The 20,321-nt window shown below is 42.6% G+C and overlaps 1 protein-coding gene across 2 annotated transcripts in view; it reads left to right on the top strand.

Annotated features, from left to right (window-relative positions):
• Positions 1-20,321, top strand: part of TAFA1 (TAFA chemokine like family member 1) — a 1,287,521-nt gene that overhangs the window by 1,166,654 nt on the left and 100,546 nt on the right. Inside the window, exons 5-6 of one of the 2 annotated variants that reach the window (XM_078661480.1) lie at positions 18,699-18,823; positions 19,050-19,130. In XM_078661480.1, the coding sequence (XP_078517606.1) occupies positions 18,699-18,823; positions 19,050-19,091 (167 nt within the window). In that variant the 3' untranslated portion in view covers positions 19,092-19,130. The remainder of the gene's footprint in view (positions 1-18,698; positions 18,824-19,049; positions 19,131-20,321) is intronic. The other variant, XM_078661481.1, reaches the window with a different exon arrangement.

Here is a 20,321-nt window from a genome sequence, read left to right as displayed (position 1 = left end):
GGAGTTAAAGCAAAGATTACCTTGTTTTAATTGTGGCGAAATTGGACATTGGAGAGACGAGTGTCCTCATCCTCCTAAAAACTTAAAGAATCCCTTATTGAATCCACAGATGCAGAATGGTGTTGACCTGCAGCGACAGCTACAGATGCAACAGGGGTTAAACGAATTTAATATTCAGCGACAGTTACAGCAACAACAACAACAACAGGTGAATAATCGTCAAGACCAATTGCCACAACCACCTTTTCCGAATTGTGGGGGAGTTCAAAAATATAATCCAAACGTGGGATTTCAGGGAAGTGAACAGGTAATAAAACCACAAAAACAGCAAAAGCAGCAAAGGGTTCAAATGCAAAATGCTTCACAACAATTTTTATTAGCAGAAAGTCAAGACAGTGATTCTGATGATTATTGCTGACGGTGCCCGAGAGAGGAGGAAGAGTGTGTTGTTGGAGCCACTCTTGAGGTTGACCAGTCTGGTCCTTATGTAAACGGGAAAGTTAATGATGTAGACATCACTTTTCTAGTGGACACTGGTGCTACCCGTTCTACTGTTAGATCAGTGGAAATTGAAAACCTACCTCTCTCTGGGGATACCATCCAAGTTGTGGGAGTAAGTAATCAGTAAATTAAAACAGACTTAACTGATCCAGTACCAGTTGAAATTGGAAATTACAGAGACAAACACAGATTTGTGGTTTGCAATAGTAGTCCAGTAAATCTATTAGGCAGAGACATCCTATGTAAAATGAATTGCAGAATATATTGTTCTCCTGATGGAGTTGAATTACAAACAATGGAGGAAGATGGTTTATACAGAATGACAATGATGATGATAGAAGCAGAAGAAACAAAATTGTTTCCTGCATTTGAAGAAAAAGATTTACCTGAAGAACTCAAAGAAACAGTGAAATCTGAAATATGGGATTTTACTGGGAATGAGATGGGTCTAATGAAAAATGTAGATCCTGTGAAAATTGCATTGAAACAGGGAATAGAATTTCCAAACACTCCACAATATAAAATGAAAACAGAAACAATTGAAGGTATTACACCTATAATTGAAAAATTAATCAAGCAAGGTGTATTAAAGGAAATGAAGAGTAGCTCTTGTAATTCACCAATTATGGGAGTTAAAAAGTCTAACGGAACATTTAGGATCGTACAAGATTTGAGAAAGGTTAATCAAATTGTCGTTCCATGTTGTCCTGTGGGTCCAAATCCAGCAGTAATTCTATTTCAGATTCCACATGATGCTGAATGGTACACAGTCATTGACCTTTGCAATGCATTCTTTACTGTTCCCTTACATCCAGACAGTTATGAAATCTTTGCTTTCAGATTCCAAGGTAAGACCCTTGGATGGACAAGAATCCCTCAGGGCTATACAGAAAGTCCTTCAATCTTTAATGAATTGTTAAAAAGATCATTAGAAGATTTAGACTTACCAGGTAGGTCTACGTTGGTGCAGTATATTGATGATTTGTTAATAGCTGCAAAGACAAGAGAAAATTGTATAACAGACACAATAATTCTGTTAAATCGCCTTGCAGAAGAAGGACATAAAGTGTCCCCAGCAAAACTACAGTTTTGCAAACAAGAAGTAAAATATCTTGGTCACAGAATTGCAAAAGGAAAAAGACAAGTAACAATAGAGAGAATAAAAATGATTCAAGCAATGTTACCACCAAGAACACAAAGACAGGTCAGAATGTTCCTGGGAATGGTAGGTTACTGTCGACAATGGATAAATGGATTTTCAGTAATTGCAAAACCACTACAAAGATTGACAAAGTCAGATGTAAAAGATCCAATTATTCTCAATGATGCTGAGATGGAATCTTTTGAGAACCTGAAAAAGAGCTTATGCCAAGCTCCTGCTTTAGGCATGCCAAATTATGAGAAAGATTTTGAACTGTATTGCAGTGAGAGAGAAGGATGTGCATTATCTGTATTAATACAGAGACATGGAAATTTAAAGAAACCTATTGCATACTTCTCTGCAGTTCTTGATCCAATTGCAAAAGCATTACCAGGTTGTTTGAAAGCAGTTGCAGCTACAAGTATCAGTCTCGAACAAAGTGAAGGAATCATTATGGGATTTCCTGTGAAAGTTTTTGTGCCTCATTCGGTTGAAATATTACTGACAAGAGGTAAGACTCAACATTTAACAAGTAACAGATTGACAAAGTATGAGAAAATCATACTGGGAGCAGATAATGTTTCGATTTCAAGATGTTTGAATCTGAATCCTTCTACATTACTGCCTGATTCTGAAATTGTTGATGACATTGAAACTGAACATGAATGTTTAGATGTCATGGAATTCTGCACTAAACCAAGAAAAGACATCAAAGACAGACCTTTGTCTGAATCGGATTTTGTCTACTTTGTAGATGGCTCATGCTTAAGATCCGAAGGAGGTGTCTTGAAAGCTTCATACTCAGTTTGTACAGTTGTAGATGTTGAAGAAGCATCATGTCTTGAAGGAGTTCGTTCAGCACAAGTAGCTGAATTGATTGCTTTAATTCGTGCATGTGAAATATCAAAGGATATAAGAGTTACCATCATTACTGATAGTCAGTATGGGTACGGAGTTGTGCATGATTATGGACAACTCTGGTCACAGAGAGGATACATGACATCAACAGGATCACCAATTAAAAATGCAGTTTTCATTAGGAGATTAATTGAAGCAATACAATTACCAAAAGAAATCGCCATTGTTAAATGTGCAGCGCACACTAGAGGAACTGATTATATTTCCAAGGGAAATGCCTTCGCAGATGAAACAGCAAAATACTGCGCAAGGAAAAATTATTCATACAATCGGGAGAGGAGTAAAGAAACTGATTCAAATTCATTAATGCTAACAACTGTTGTAGAAACATGGCATGAGATTAGAGAATTACAAAACGAAGCAGATGATGAAGAAAAAGACCTATGGTTAAGATCAGATTGTAGACCACGTGAAGAAGATGGAGTGTGGGTTTACAAAGATGGCAGAGTAGTGTTACCAAATTGCTTGATTGCTGACATGGCCAGATTATATCATGGTCCTGCACATCTAGGAAGAGATTCTATGGTCAGACTTTTTAGAGAAACATGGTTCAATACAAAATTTAGAACCATTGCTGAATCTTTTTGTCAAAGGTGTCTGTCATGCCAACAAATGAATCCAAACAGAAAATCAGTGGTGGGGACAGGAATAATTGGTCGAGAGGGTGGTCCCTTTACCAGGTTACAAATGGATTTCATTGAAATGCCCTTACACAATTGTTTGAAATATGTACTTGTAATTGTATGCTTATTCTCAAGATGGGTAGAGGCTTTCCCTACACGACATTGTGATTCAATTACAGTGGCAAAACTAATGCTAAGAGAAATCATCCCAAGGTACGGTTTTCCAGTCACTATTGAGAGTGATGGAGGAAGCCATTTTGATAACAAACTGATGAAGTTAATTTGCGAAGCTTTGAGCATTGAGCAGAAAATACACTGTGCATACAGACCAGAGGCATCAGGTGTAGTTGAACAAATAAATGGAACAATCAAAAACAGAATTGGAAAAATGTGTCTTGAAACAGGTATTAAGTGGACTGATGCTCTTCCACTTGTTTTGATGTCAATAAGAAGTACACCAGATAAAAAGACAGGTTTGAGTCCTCATGAAATTTTAATGGGAAGAGTTATGAGGCAAGCATTTGTACCTGTAGGTAAACTGTTGAGCATAAATGACAGTGCAATTTTGGATTACTGTAAAAGGTTATCTGATATGGTAACTTCTGTGTCTAATCAGGTGGGAACTGAAGCTCAATCAAATGAAAAGGTTTTGACACATGATCTGAGACCTGGCGATTGGGTCAGAACGAAAGTACATCGGAGAAGGAATTGTCTAGCTCCTAGATGGCAGAAACCTAGGCAGATAATCTTGGTCACTACTAATGCTGTAAAGTGCAGAGGATTGAAGCGTTGGATTCATCCTAGTCATACTATTCCAATACCAACTCCTGAGAGTTCTGATGTTGAAAGTGATACCACAGATGATTCTGATTCTGAAGCAGAAGACGAAACAGAAGGTGAAGTAATTCCAGATTCTGAAGATCGACAAGAAAGTCGACATCTGGAAACTGTGCCAGTGAATGGAAATCTGACAAGAAAAGACTTAGAAATAATTGAAATAGATTCTGAAGGTGAAGAGAATCTGTTAAAAGGAAAGATAACTGAGGATTCGGTTGTCTCTATTGAAGACAAAGAAGCTGAACAAAAAGAAGTTTCAGACCAGGAGAGTATCGAAAGGCAGAGAACAAGCTCTGAAGTAAGGAACAAATATCCGAAATCTGGGAAGTTGGAGGTAATTGAGGAAGAGGAGGAGAACGAATTACCGAGTACCAGTGATGGAAGACAAAGTGAAGTTCCTGAAGGAGTGAAATTGCCGAATAGAGAAGTTCCTGAGTCAATTGAAATTTCAGACTACGAAACTGAAGAAAGTGACGTGGAAGGTGGAAGTGAAAACAGAAAGAAAAGGACTTGGAAGTCAGAATCAAATAATTCTGAACCAAAGAAGAAGTACGTGAGAAAAGCAGACTATTGGCCAGGTGGAAGATTGAGAGTCAGATTGATCAAAAAGCCAATAGAACAAGTTGAAGAAATCAGTAGTCAAAAGAGTCCTGGAAAAGAAGTTGGAGTTGGAAGGAAAATTGAAGTGATATCAAGAAAAGGGAAGAGAATAATAAGACCAAACCAAAAATACAAGTCTCCTGAGTGGACTTACTTAGTAATTCCACCTGTTATTGACATATATGATAGTAGTGAAGAAGAAAACGAAATCCAAGAAATTAGTGACAATGATTGAAGTACAGAATTATTAAATTGGCAAAAGGCTGAAGAAAAATTTGTTAGTTGACACAAGGTCGAAGAAAAACTGTTTAGTTGAAGAAAACTTATATATGACATAAGGTCGAAGAAATCTTGTTTAAGGTTTTAAAAAAAAAAAAATATATATATATATTTTAAAAGGGGGGTGTAAATATAAATTTAGAATTTAAAATTTATTTTTATTTTTTTGAGGCTAAAACTAACCAAAAATGCCTTATGTTAAGGAGAGCACTTCAAAGTGTTCTGTTTTTAAAAGATGCTGTAAGATGACTCTGGTGTGTCTGCTCATTTTAGTTCTGCTCTGGTTGGTACTAGCTGTGATTATCCCTTTAGAAATGAATAGAGAATTACACAAAGTTAACATAACAAGCAAAGCTCTGGTTAGCCAAACTAAACATATTACAACTGCAAAAGTTATTGATCATCAGCCTAACATTCATCAAGATAAATCAATAGGTGATTTTTCAAGTAATACATTCACAAAGCTATTGAGTGAATATGTAAAGGTAATGGATGCAAAAGACTGCTATGTCTGTGTTAAGTTACCTGCTTCTGTTTCTGAGGGAGTAACATATAATATGCTTCCTCTCACTTATGCTGTAACATGTAGTGTATTAACTAGTTTATTTTATCAAACTGGTCGTTTAGAATATTACTATTCAAATTATGATGAGATTTTTGCTAATGTTAAGATTGACAATGCTTTAAATAAGCATAAGAAAGCAAAACAATTGAGAGAATATTTCCTTGTTACTAACGAACTCACTTATGAGTATGCTTACAAGAATAATCTAACATGTAAATTAAGTGCTGAAGGAAAGAAATTTTTGAATATGGTTGAGGAGAGAAGAGCAATTTATAAGAGAAATGAATTAGTCAAACAGACTAAAACTGCTTTCTGGCAGAAAGAAGACGAGAAATTAAATGGCAAAATGCTTGAAAATATTGCAATTCACATAGACAAACCAGTTAGTGGAAAGCTTTGCATTAGAAGAGATAATACACTTTTTGATAATTATTTTGTAGGTGCAAGTAACTGTGAAGATACTTATCAGATTATGGGAGGTTGGGGATTTAAAGGTGGAAAAGATCCTATCTTTCCTGGGATTTATTTTGTTTGTGGTGACAAAGCCTACTACAACCTTCCAGACCACTGGTATGGAACTTGTTATGTGGGAATTGTTTTTCCTAAAGTGTTTCATGTTGACAGAGATTCAGAAGGATTGTTTAAAATTCATAATTATGTAAATAGAGCTAAAAGAGAAACTTTTACCGAAGTTCTGGGAGATATTTTTCAAGCTGTAATACCTTTTGTTGGTATAACCCTAAATGCAGGGAGAATCAGAAAATTGTCCACTATAGTTGATAGATTATCAACTGACACAGCTGATGGATTTCAATTAGTGAATGTTGAAGTTATTGCAATTAGATCTATGGTAATTCAAGACCGTCTTGCTTTAGACATACTCCTAGCAAAAGAGGGAGGAGTCTGTGGCATTTTACATGTCCAACATTGCTGTACATATATACCTGATGAAAGTAAGAACATTGAAATGTATATTAAGAATATTACACAAATGCATTCAGAAATAATTCCTTTAGAAGAAGAAGATTTTACTGGGAAACTTTCAAAAAGGTTTCAAGCAATTAAAAACTGGTTTCATAATATCGGAAGTTCAATTCTTGGCAAGATTCTGGCACCTTTGATTATAATAGTATTCATTTTTATTTTGACTAAATTAGGTTGTTTGTTACATAAAAGAAAGAAACAGTTGAAAGAAAAGAAAAGAATCTATAAACTCAGAAAAGAAGAAGAAAGGGAGATCGAATTACAGGAGTTACATAGAGAGCGTCATGTTAATTGCAAAGATTATGCAGAAACAGACTTTTAGGTTTACTGATACAAATGAATTTGAATCGATTTCTTAAAAATTTAATTTACCAAAATTTTGAGTGCTGGTGTGGTGATTTGTTAATCACCAGATGAGGGAGTTGATGGAGCGAGATAGAAAACAAAATTTTGTTTAAACTCGCGAAGTCACATTTCCATAACATGAATAAAAATATTAATGATTTGTGATATGTTGTGCTAATACAACTTAGATTAAACTTTACACATGGGGGGACTAACATGTGTGCTCATAAACGTGCATAAATGTTGCATCTTTTTGTTCGTGCAAAATAATAAAATAATTTATTGTTTTCGTTTTTGTCATTACTAACTGCTGCAAACTTAAAAGAAGCATGTGCTTGTTTTGCTTTTCCTTGTCTGTGTGATGTCATTTCTACTATTCTAGGTGCATATGGGTCTCATGGAAAAACGGAGACTGGTGAATATAAACGCTGCTTTATTTGTTTGCAATGGCTAGGTAACATTTTGATTAATCGGGTGGGTTAATTAATTAGTAAACCATGGGGTGGATACAGAATCTACTTTATTTCTTACATTAATACTTTTCTTGTGTTTGTTTTATACTAGAAAACATAAGTTGCCTGCTTTTGGGCCTAGTCATTTGAACCGCAGAAAAAGAGCTGACATATAATTCTGCAGAAAGTCACGAGACGCCCATTCTGAATTAAAACGTTTATTGAAGCTGCATTCACAAAGCAAAAACTGATGAGCTGACATCATTCTGTCGGACATGGCCAAGGTCGAAAGTGAACTTTTTGTCAGTCCTTAACTTGGCATCCGCGGAAGTGTAATGAAAGTCTATGGAAGCTGCGAGGATGACTTAATACATAGTTGCAAACGCAGGAAGCTTCTGGCTTCACGTGGAAGAGACAATGGTCTTTATGAGACATGATTTCATGGAACTTTTTGAGAAACGGGTGACATGTCACTTGTCACTCTCAGCCAATGGGACGTCGAGGATTTCTGAAAACTTTCCTTTGCTAGTTTAGTTAGCGTAGAAAGGTATAAAAAGTCATGCCCTTAGGGTTGGGCTGGCTGCTGCTTTCTGACTTTCCGATGAGGGTGATGTGCTGCTGGACTTTGCGTGGAGCACGTAAGAATCCTCATAGAACTTTACTTTAATTTCTATCTATTTAGCTTACTTAGGGAATTAGGTTTTAGAAATGCTAAACTTTATATATTTTCTTTAAATTCGATTCACTTGCTTAAATTGTATTTTTCTCATATTTCATTACAATCATGTTTGCTTTAATGCTAATAAAATTCATTTATAAAACTTTCAACTTATATACTATAATTTAGTAAATAAAATCTTACTTTTGACAAACAAGCTGGTCTTGGTTATTCAGAAGTGTAGGTTACTATTAGCTAGATCACGTCGCCTATGGTGGTCATTTAAATGGTTGGGTTTTATTCTAATGACAATATTCTTTCTGCAAATGTATAAATATGTATATAGTTTGTAGATAATGTGTATATAGATTTATTCTGACCACCTGATTCAGTAGGCCCAAAATATATCAGGTTTATAAATGGGTCCATATTTAGTTTAGAATTTTGTTTATAGGTTATGAAGTTGGGTAGCGTAGTTTATGATATATTTTCTATAGCCCGCTGGATCAGTACCTCAACGACCGCCTGACCTTCTACACGCCCACCCGCCAGCTACGGTCCACCAGCCTCGCCCTCGCAGCCGTACCACGCATCCGAAGAGCCACCGCCGGAGGAAGATCCTTCTCTTACCTGGCTGCCAAGACTTGGAACTCCCTCCCCATCCACCTTCGGCTGACCCAAGACCATCTCGCCTTCAGGAAACAACTCAAGACCTGGCTGTTCGAGCAGTAGCATACCCCTCCCCCAAAGCGCCATGAGACCCTCCCGGGTGAGTAGTGCGCTATACAAATGGCATGATTGATTGATTGATTGATTGGCCCTGCTAGCCATCATTATGTGCGTTTGTGGGCTCATAGCCCGAGGTCAATCAACAAGACCTGAGTGGTCACTGGTTCGTTAATGCAATGCATAATCAATGACTGAATCTTACTTGAGTCTATTGCATGCTCTACAGAATGCCAGGATGCCTTCTTTCAAATCTAACCACCTTGGTTCCAAGTTTGGAGCCTCAATCTGCATTATGAAACACCCCGTTACCTATCAAGTCAAATATACTTTTATTTCATTTCATTAAAAAAATCATAAAAGGGTGGAAAAAACCACCATGGATAAAACATGCAAAAATATACATTGTTATTTTTTTTTTATAAAAGATATAGAAAGGCGATATTTTAAAAAGTATTGACACGTAAGCAAGCCTGTGGAAGGATTTCGGGGCCAAATGTTCTAGCACTGCATGAGTTGGTTAGCGGGTTCTGCATTGGCCAGTTCTTTTGCCGTGTTTTTTAACCCAGGTTACCCCAGTTACCTATCAGTCAGACCCTGATCATTGATACCCCTTCCAAACGGCCTCTAAAAGCGAGGTGAATTGAACACTAACCCACAGATGATCAACATTCTCTCTCCTCTCTGGGGGGAACTCAATGATGTGCAGAATTCATTCTCTACTTTGTATGGTAACAATCCAGTGTAATGGAGACTACACTCTATTCTGATATATTGATGGAGAACATATTACAGCAGAGGCCACATGACTGCATGTGTTACACACATGAATGCTTAAGGCTAAAGAAACGAAAGTGGAATAACAAGAATTAAGTTTAATCGAGACTTTTGTATCCCTCGAACATTCCATACTTACGTATTTCCCAGTCCACCCGTACTCAACATGTGAAATGAGGAATGGCTATAAATATGGAAAATATTAAATGTATTTTCTCTATGAATAAAAAGGATATGAAAACACATACCACAGCGGCATTCACCGTAGACTATGCAAAGTCAATGAAATCTACAGGTTATTGTCTATTGTGCATTTTTCACTTTTTTCAGTGCAGTTTACTGCCATTAAGTCTGGGTTACTTCTTTGAAATAGTTGCAAGAAAAATATAAGTAATTCATTGGGTTTATCCACATATATTCTTGTGTATTTTAAGCTTATTCGTCAACTATCCCTAGTCGGCAGTGCCTAAAAAATACAATATTCAAATCATAAACTTTATAAAGTAAAAGTGTTGGAAAAAAAAGGAAAGGTTGTGGGGAGGGAATTCGGTAAATAGAAAGGCTGATAAGAGAACACACACTAACTAGGAAGCTAGAAAGAGTACTATTTCTGCCTCAATGCCAGATGCGGGTGGTTGCTTTAAGAGTAAGCATTTATAGTGTGCAGTAGGATGCATTATGGGTTTATGTTCTCGGTATTATCTCTTTCAGCCTGACACGAGCCAGATACATACATTCGTTGTGATTCTGTGATCACAGCGCTAATTCTCTTGTCACTGCTCTTGTTTCGCAAGAGAAATTGGGGAGTACGAAATGCAATTAAAGGATTTTCTGTCTCTGATCCAGTTATACATCCGGGGGCTGAGTGAATCGTAGGCTGCCATCTGACCTTGCTGATAAATTGCTGTTCGTGAGCATCATGCAATGTAATGTCCTGCAGATAGCGGGCAATCGTACACTCGATCAATGCCTCGCAGCTGGAATGATTGCAGTTTTACAGAACAAAAGAAGCATTCATTGCCCTAACTACCGCCATTGTGTTGACAATGAAGAAACGCAGCCCGTGATAACTAACGTGTTGCTCAGAATCCGGAGACATTTTCTTGCTTCATTCTTTTTCTGTACTTTGAACAATTATTCTCTACATGTTCCCAGATGGTATATTTCTGAAGCCTGAAAAGTTTCAGTGTCTATAAAATGGACACAGCTGCCGTCTTTGGAACAGGGGGACAAGGGGCATATTTGCAAACCCCTATGGCCACAGAAAGGTCACTTTTCTCGAAGTTGTGGTGGCAAAAGGGGCTTCGCCTTATCACAAGGCGGTGTTAACGTGGCTTAATGCCGACCTTGTGAATAAGGCACAGTTTCATGCTATACTTAGCGTGAAAAGGGCGGGCAATGGGTGTTGTGGTGGGCATACCACCGCAACACCCATTGATTTTGACGCTGCCCCATATTTACAAGGTTGGCGTAAATATTGGGCAGCGCCAAAATTAGGACCAGAGAAAACCTGGTCTTACCCTGGCACAATGATAAACAATCTTTAAAAAAATATATATGTTTTACAACTCCTATGTGTGCTGGATTAAGTAGCATGCAAAGGGGCATAGTCACAAGGAGCTATCGCCGAATTAACGGCACATTATCGCTGCCAATGTCGTGATAAATTTACCTCCCCAGTCACAAGCTGGTGCAGAAGTGTAGAGAAGTGTGGCTCAATGGTTAGAGCGGCAGACCCTGATGCAGAGGTCTGGCCCGGACCAGGGTTCAATTCCCGCCTCGGCGCGTCTTGAGCTCAATTTCCCCGGACCTGATAATTCTTGCCTCGGTGCCTATTCTAATCATGGGTCCCACTCTGCAACTCTGGGCAATAGCTTGCTTAATCTCCACAACGGCCCCAACAGCGCTAGGATGCCTGACTTTACTTTGGGGGTGCCCAGGAGTGGGCACTTCACAGGGAGGGTTCCACAGCGGTATGTGTACAGCGTCTTGAGACCCCTTTGGGGGTGATTAGTGCGCTATATAAGCACTACATTTACATTTTGCTAACAGCCCAGAGCACCAGTTTTCCCACAATAGCAGCCGCAAAAAACATTACCACAGAGGACCCCTGCAACTATCGCTAATGAGATGTAGAGCAGGCGTTCCCATGCAAAAAGCCGCAACACCACACCCCAACATTCACAACGATCAGCCAGATTGGCGATAAGAACACAAAACACGCTATAAGGCGCGTTAGCAGCAGGAAGTTTATACCTGCTCTGACCTGGTGTAAAGTCGTACAACATCCTGCACCACAATAGGGATCCCAGCCCAGGGCGTCATCGGAGGGGCAACAGATGCCATGGAGCAACTGAAAATGCAGCAAGGACACCCAAGAGGGTCACAACACCCACCGACACCACCCCCAGGACCACCCCTCCCTGGCACACCTGACCACATCAGCCACACCGAAACATGTGCGAAATAATCCGCCTGATGTCGCACAGTCACAACTGGTAACATGCGTATGTCATCACAGAAATGAGCATCACACATTTACTTTCGAAGCAAACAATGAAACTTTATTGAAATTAACACAGAAATCAAATGAAGACACTTGGCGGCTCCCCTCGAAACACTCCGTCAGTCACAGCCTGCAAGACAAAAAACATGATGAGAAGGTGTGTCTTGCGCACATCAAAGGACAGAGAGAGAGCGAAGGAGAGGGACAGAAGAAGAGAGGGGGAGAGAGAGAGAAGAAGAGAGGGGAGAGAGAGAGAGAGAGAGAGAGAGAAGAAGAGAATAAGAGAGGGAGAGAGAGAGAAGAAGAGAGGGGGAGAGAGAGAGGGAGCCGACCCTGCACGCCCAGGCCACACAGCTCCCCTGCAGACACCAGTGTGTCTCCAACCACTTGCTGGTACGTGTAGCAGTACACCAGGACACACATCTGAGACAGAGGCGTCATCTGAAACAGAGTCCAGAGACATGACTGGCACAGTACACACACTTGCACAAGACAACATCGCCTGCCTGCCCATGCACACCCAGGTCGAGGCATCCCAGTCCCTCCCGCTGCCCATCGAAGCATGCCCACCCATCCACACCCAGGCAGAGGCATTCCAGCCCCTCCCGCCACCCATCGGGAAATGCCCGCCCATGTACACCCGGGCAGAGGCATCCCAGCCCCTCCCGACGACCATCGGAGCATGCCCGCCCATGCACACCCGGGCCTCACTGCTCACCTTCTGCCACCGGTGTGTAGACTGCAGGTCCCACCACATACTGCTGCAAGCCACAAGCCTGGGGCCCGCAGACATGGCACCCTCCACACCATGCATCCACGCTGCGCAGGCCACCACGTCACACGTCTGGTGTTGGGACTTGATTACACCATGGCATAGGACAAACCAGGGCACCCGGCAACATTGTAGCCTGCGCAGCCGCTCACCCCAATGGGTGCCACTAACTCTGTGAACCCGGAAGCAAGGCCATGTGGCGGTACACTGCAGTCCAGCAAGGCACACAAATCCTGAGCTGTCCGGACCGCCAGGACAGGGCATCATCGCAGGCTGCACACCCGCTCAGCAGCTCAAGGTGCCAATGAATCGGTGCACCCAAAGTCACTGTTCTGTGGCGGGGTGCCTGTGCCATCGGCAATGCAGCGTGTGCCACAAACCCTGTTGAACTCCAGTCAGTGCCACGTGGCGGGGCGTTAGGCCTGTGCAGGCCGCAATGCAGGGTGTGCCATAAACCCTGTTTAACCCCAGTCAGCGCCATGTGGCTGGGCATTAGGCCAGTACAGGCCGCAATGCAGCGTGTGACACAAACCCTGTTCAACCCCAGTCAGCGCCACGTGGTGGTAGGCCCGTGCCGGCCTCAAGGCCTCGGGTCCGTCATCCAGTCACCACCGGCAGAAGGGTATGTGACATCGGCCCTTATATATTCGGGGTCACATGACCTGTGATGCCTGTGCCGGGTGGGTGTTGTGTGCGTGCAAACCTGCTCTCAGGGAGTGGCTGTGACATGCTGACAACTAGACCAGTGACCTGCACACCACCAGCGAGGACGCCTGCGACGGGTAGCAATGAGGCCCCACCTCAGAGCGTTAGTGGAATGGTCTGGCCTGCCATATGCCATAAAGGCGCAGGGCTTGCATGAATGACTCGTGGGCACTGAGCGTGGCTCAGTCCATGTCCGGACAAGGAAGTGGCTGATGCGTGTGTCCCTGTTGTGGTGTCCACGGGATGCATTACACAAATTGCAATGCAGCATCCTCTGACTGGCATCCCACAGGATGAGGATCATTGACGCAAGGGAAATCACTGTCCCTACATTTATCCACACATACATACATGAATGATGAAAGACATGACACAGCAGTGCATCACTGGATGTTTATTGCACATCCAGTGCAGTTCTGCAGCTGAAGCGGTACAGGGCAATGCCAAGCACACTACACAATATTGGCCTGTGGAGGGCCAGCTAGAGTCCATCCGTGGAAGATGAGTACTGTGGAAGAGGAGGGGTGCAGTCCGCAGTCTGGTCGCTTGTCATTGGTCATCAAACAGGATGTGGCGGTCCATGTCGCTGTCCAAGTTGAGTGCATCTGAGTAAATCGGGGGTCAGTGGAAGGTCATCAGGCCATGTGCGGGACCAACCACGAACAGGCCAGGTGGCGGAAATGAATGCTACTGAGTCCTTCTGATCACAAGCCCATCCACGTGCTTGTCCCTGGATGTGTGCCCTTTGCTGTGTGGGTTTTGCTGTACCGGCTGCGGCACTGTGTGCCACTGACACCTCAGGTGCCGGAGGTGGATTGTCGGCTGCACTGTGTGCCACTGACACCTCTTGTGCCGGAGGTGAATTTTCAGCCACAATGTGTGCCACTGACACCTCAGGTGCCGGAGGTGGTTAGGCCTGCTGCACGGCGAGGCATAGACACATCAGGGGGTGGAGATGTGGATGGTGTGGGGGCAGCAGCATTCAACACCACCGTGCCTTGTGGCAGCAATGCCATGATGAGGATCTGCAGGGCATGGTAGATCCCAGCTACATTCCGCTGATGTGCAGCGGTGGCTGCCATCCTTTCCACCTCCACCCGCACCATGTCCTCCATGAGCCTCCACATGTGTGGCAGCTCACGGCTGGTATCGCTGGAGCCACTCTGAGCGGACAGGTGTTCTTCTCTCCACATCATGATTCCAGCGATGTCAGCCAGGGCTTGTTGGAGATCATGGAGCGGGGCTACACCCCAAGGATGGCGTCAAGTTTGGTTGCCATGTTGCCGAAGCCCAATTGCACCTGCTCTGCGGTCTCCCTCTGGCACTCCAGCACACAGTGTTGGAAGGCCATGTGTTGTTCCTGGGTTCTTGGGGAGTGCTGGGCTGTGGGTGCCTCCTGCTGGATACTTTGGGTAGTGGGTGGGGTCTCCTCGATGTAGTTGGGCTGCCCTGATCCTGGAGGTGAGTGGCAGATGAGGTCAATGATCTATTGGATGGCTTGGGTGTCGATGCTGGTGTTGTCCTCCTTGTTATCAGTGAAGAGTGGCTGGGACTGCTCAGCAGGAGGTGTTGACGGCGCCCCTGCGAAGTGAAGGGGAGATGGTGTATTACAATGTGTCCACATGTAAGTAGCCGCATGGTACATGTTGACATTGAGACAGCATGGCATTGTGCATTGTGACAGTCTGTAGATATGGGTGAGGACCCCGAGTCATTGTGGGTGTGCACTGTGCTCTGCTTGATTGTGCATGTGTGCCATTGTACCCATCTCCACCCGTCCCCCCAGTAGCTGGTGGTCACTCACCCTGTTGCAGTTGTGTTGTGTCCTGTAGAGCAGTGTCCGGTCCCTGAATCAGGCCACAGTCTCCACACCGATGAATGCCGACACCAGCTCCTTCATGTCATCCAGCTCGAGCTGTGGCGCTGGACCCCCACCTCCAGTCTGCGTTGCTGCCTTCTGGTTGGCGGAGAGTTTCTCCTTGGTCCGCCGCTTGATGTCATTCCATCGCCTCTTGACCTTGTCCATTGTCCACTTGGGCTCACCGACGGCATTCACCTTGTCCACGATGTTCCGCCATATTCCATTTTTGGTGCTCAATGACACGTTGGCAGTGACGAACAGTTGTTGATGGTGTTCCATCACCTCCGTGACTATGATCCTGTTTGCCTGAGGACTGAACTTCGTCTTCCTCTTCTTCTTCTCCTTGCCCTTCCCTGTCCCCGAGGTCCCGGGCTGTTCGTCTAGGGTGCTTGTGGGGTTGCGCGTGTCCTCTGCTCCTGCTCCGGCTGCCTCCATGGTGCTATGGTGTTGGTCAGTTCGTGTTTGGGTGTTTTTTCTACTTTTATGGTGATTTTTCCCACCTTCCAGGTGTGTGTTGCAGGCCTGGCGCTGCTTATCGCTGATTTCCTTATCGCGCTTTGGCCCATCGCAGGTTTTTTGGTGTTGTGGTTTGTGTTTTTGTCTCCATCGAGGTGGTTGTATCGCGGACATTGTCTGCGGTTTCGGCAGATTATTGCATGCTACCGCTATGTTGTGAATTCCACGTTAACATGGGGTTATTTTCCCGCAATGGGCTGCGATGTTGAAAGTTATATTATGCTAAACTTGCGGTAGTTAACACATGTTCTTGTGAATATACCCCAATGTGTGCTGGATTAAGCAGCACACATAGAAGTTTCAAAACGCCATTTCAGATTGTTTATGTGCAGGAAGGGGCACCTTCCTGCACATAAACAATCATTCCCATCAACACAGGCATCCTTGCACTGTTGTGCAAGAGTGCCTGCGTTGGGGCTAGGCAGCTAAATTACCACCAGCGCAGGGGGGAACACAAGGCTACAGCCCTGCATTTCTGAAGTGGTGGCGCTTGGCATTGAGCCAAGGAGGCTTACGCAAGACTCCACCACTTCCTTGTAAATATGCCCCCAAGTTCCTCTCGGCATCTGCTCAACAACCTGAGATTCAGGGAAAATCAGTTAATCTCCCCGTGCCTAAAGAAAAAATTTAATTAATGTGTCCTGTAATGGAACTGGTGCTCATGTAAAACGCTCCAATACCTTCTGCTAGAGTTTGCGCTATATTACACTGCAAACATTTTTATGAGAAATTCCTAACCCATGTCCTATATGGCCAGCTGTGTATCTGCTTCCACCAAAACACCAACTCCTGGGCAAAATATACAAGACCCTACTTTTTAATGACATTGAGATTCCGCAGGTAAAAATTGTTGTTCCTAAGCACTGGACTGGCTTAAAGAAGGTTTATGAGAGTACACTGGGCTAATAACCTTGTTCTACACGTGTTCAAGTGTACATTCTATCACTGTAGGTTCAAAGTTTTACGTTAGGCCATTTTGGGCAAATTAAAGACATATAAAGGGCTTTTTTTAAAGCACACCGGGTCTTTAATACTGAACAAAAATCGTATTTGGAAAACCCATCATAAAGAGCCCTCCCCACTGTAGATATTTTTTAATAATTAATGCACAATGACAAGCTTTAAAGCCTAGCAGAACAATGTTCACATTGTCGTGTACTGACAAAATTAGAATCCAGGCACATTCCGAATATGACAGATATTCTTCAACAGGATCCTTAATCTGGGGTGTTCCCAACAAATCAATTCATCTCTTGTCCTGCCCAGGTGTCAGTAGTGAATTGCTGTGATGTCTGACATTCAAAGAATTTTGAATTTGCTCTGTCAGCTTTAGTGCTTAAATGATAACATTAAATGTAGCACTGGTTTCCTATTAGAGGTAGATGTGCGAACATGTTCCTAAAACACAAGCATGGCAGTTTGGTTATCATTCCAAAAAGAGGAAACAAGGAGATGGAATAAAGATCTATTCTGACGCTTTTCCAAGTCTACCTGTGTTGGTGAATCTGGAAATGTGTCAGAATGCATGGGTGGATGCGTGCGAACATCCACGCCCCACTTATGGCATGCATACCTGGTGCAGAGTAACGCAAGGTAATGATTTGTGCTACCTTTCTTTAGTCTCGATTTATCAAGTCATGCAGGGCCAGGTAAGGTGGTCTTGAATGTTGAATGACGTAGTAAAACTCATATTAGGTTTTGTATCACTCTGCATCCCTTTATGTAGTGCAGGGCGATACAAAAGTTTTCATAAATTTGGCCACCAGTCTATGTCTTTACAGTCCTCAAAAAATACATATGCTTGACAACACATTAGTGACAGTGTAACCCTATTACGGTCTCAAATGTGTCTTTTCACTAGCACATGCTTTGTTGCAACTGCGCAAATAGAAATATTCTTGAAAATGTTGGGGCCTCATTTCTGAGAATTGACGCATCGCTGCGTGAAAGCAGCGATGCGTCACTTCTCAGTGCGCACTCCTTGCGGCATTCCTGATGCGTCATATTTAATGTATGACGCATCATGTCGCAAGGAGTTACTGATACGTCAGTATTTCTGACATATCTGTAAGCGTAAAAGTGAAGCATTGCTGGAGTGTGTCACAAAAGTGACGCAACTCCAGCAATGCGTCCTTTCACATGGGGCAAACCCCATGTGAAAGGGCCTGCGTCAGTCTTACGCCTGCTGTGAGGCAGGCGCAAGATTTTGACGCAACGGTGTCCTAAAAGTGACGCAGTGAAATCTCATAGATTTCACTGCGTCACTTCTACGACCCTTCCTTGCGTCAATACGCCCCCCTTGCATACATCATACCTGGCGCAGGTATAATGTTGCGTAGGGGTTTACAAAGTGACGCATCTACCTAGATGTGTCACTTTGTAAATATGGCACAGCAAGGTGCATTTTGTACGCCACTGTTGCGTCACAAAAAGTGACGCACCTGCGGCGTAAAAGTGATGCACAGCCTCATAAATGAGGCCCTTGGTATTTATCAAGAAGAATCTCTTCATTTTTAATGGTCCATCAACATTTCTGTAAATATTCTATTTATTGTGGTTTTCAGGAGTAAACTAATAATCAGCTCATTTGATATGTATTTCTCTCACTTTTTTAAATTGTTTTGTGTTCGCTTCTGCCCTATTACTTCTTTCCGGACATTCGCATCTCAGTTTCCCTTTTTAAGGCAGCTCCTTGTGGACTCTGCTAGGGCCATCAGGAAAGCAGGCACGTATAACCAGTTTAAATTGTCAGTGAGAGTAGCCCAACATCAACATTTTACTGTGTTTAGATCAATGCCTCCTGGGAAATGCAGTAAATCTGTGTCTGCTTTGTGCTGCTGCCAAGCCATGTCGCTAGAGGTGATACAAACAACTAGAGAGATTTAAAATTAAGGTGTACTCTCAAAGCAATAACCTTCTCTGTCTTCCTCAGCTTCCATAGTCATTGGAAAATGGTGGTGTGAAATGGAGCCCTGTTTAGAAGGAGAGGAGTGCAAGACTTTACCGGATAACTCGGGTTGGATGTGTGCAACTGGCAATAAAGTTAAGACCACAAGAGTAAGTAACTGACACCTTCTTATTTCAATGTTAACGAGAAATCTAGTCCTTACGATTATTTTATTCCTGATTGCTGACATGATTTCTAAAATAGAAAAATAACATTTGTAGCGAACATGTTGTCTGCGATTGCACAGTTAAAGGTAATTTAAAATAATTTGAACCAGTGCTTTAAATGGGCTGGTGCTGTCAGGTTCTGAGTACCGGCACTTCTTGTCTTTTAAAGGGAGAGTATCGGCACTTCTCTGCAGAACTACAATTCTTTTAATGGAACGGTACAACCGCTTCTCTCCTGACTGCAGATACTGTGAGTACCTGACATTCTTCTTTTTCCATTTCAAGCACTGATTTGAACTGAGAAATTGCTTTTGTTAAACATTTGTTTTCTCCTCCTTCCACACTTTTACAGTTATTTGGCGTACACATCATTATTAGCCAAAAGGTTTTGCCCTTACAAACCTCTCAGCGCATTACAATCAATGTATTGTATTTCACCAGTGATGCTTGGCTTCCACTTTCCTACTAACTACCTTGTAACAGGACACGGGTCCAGGCATGGCAAATGTTTTGCGGGCAGGATCAGCAAACTCAAAACATCTAAGAATATGTTTTTAGGGAATCCTTCTAAATGTCCTGAGCAATACTGTGAATCAAATGCACTTGACTGCATTAAAGGAGTAAGTTGAACCCCCACAGTAGAGAATTATGAACAGAAGTCAAGATGAAGTTTGCATCTAAGCGGTGAACATTGCTAAATATAGCATGGCAGATACACTTGTTTGAACTGCCATCCAATGGGATCCCCCACCAGAAATAAAGTGTATCAGCATAGGATTTAATTTTTATATTGTCAACAAAACTCTGTATGGTATAAAGGTAGTACGTAAAAGCAGTATGCAAGCACGTGGGACTTTTGGAGCGCATATCTAGCCAAGTGATAAGAAATACAGGGATACAAAGAAAGATGTAATCAATGAGTCATTGGAAGTCTATGGAATTTGTAGAGCGGAAGTGAAATGTTACTACACCGAGAATAAAGTAACTGAGATAGTTTGGCAATTACATCCTGTGGGCAGTATCCTGGAGAGTGGACTATGCTGAAACCCCTCGGTCTCTGCATCTGTCCTAATACTAATACTAGTGCAGGTATGTTGACTTAATATGCATGACTTTGTGTCCTTTCCCAAAGGATCTGAATGTAAGTGCCATAATGATTTCCTTGTAGGCACCACTGTGCTCCTTTTTGGAGGTTCCTGGTTCCAATAGTTCAGCGCCATCTTGAGGTGCGTTGCTGTACCTATTCCTTTCAATTTTATGGTTTCATTTTTCACATGCTTCTTTTAATTTGATTTTATTCTGCCAATCTCGGTACCTCTCGCAGGAGAACCTGTGCAGTCTTGAGGGATTCTCGGTCCCAGTTTGCATTTTCCTTTACCCCCACTGTTTTTCCTGGTCGGGCTCACGATCGAGCTCAGCTGTGACCTGTACCACGCCCCCT

The sequence above is a fragment of the Lissotriton helveticus genome, chromosome 9 (genome assembly GCF_964261635.1).
Source record: "Lissotriton helveticus chromosome 9, aLisHel1.1, whole genome shotgun sequence".
NCBI classification, from domain to species: domain Eukaryota; kingdom Metazoa; phylum Chordata; class Amphibia; order Caudata; family Salamandridae; genus Lissotriton; species Lissotriton helveticus.
This window is presented reverse-complemented; position numbering and strand designations above follow the sequence as displayed.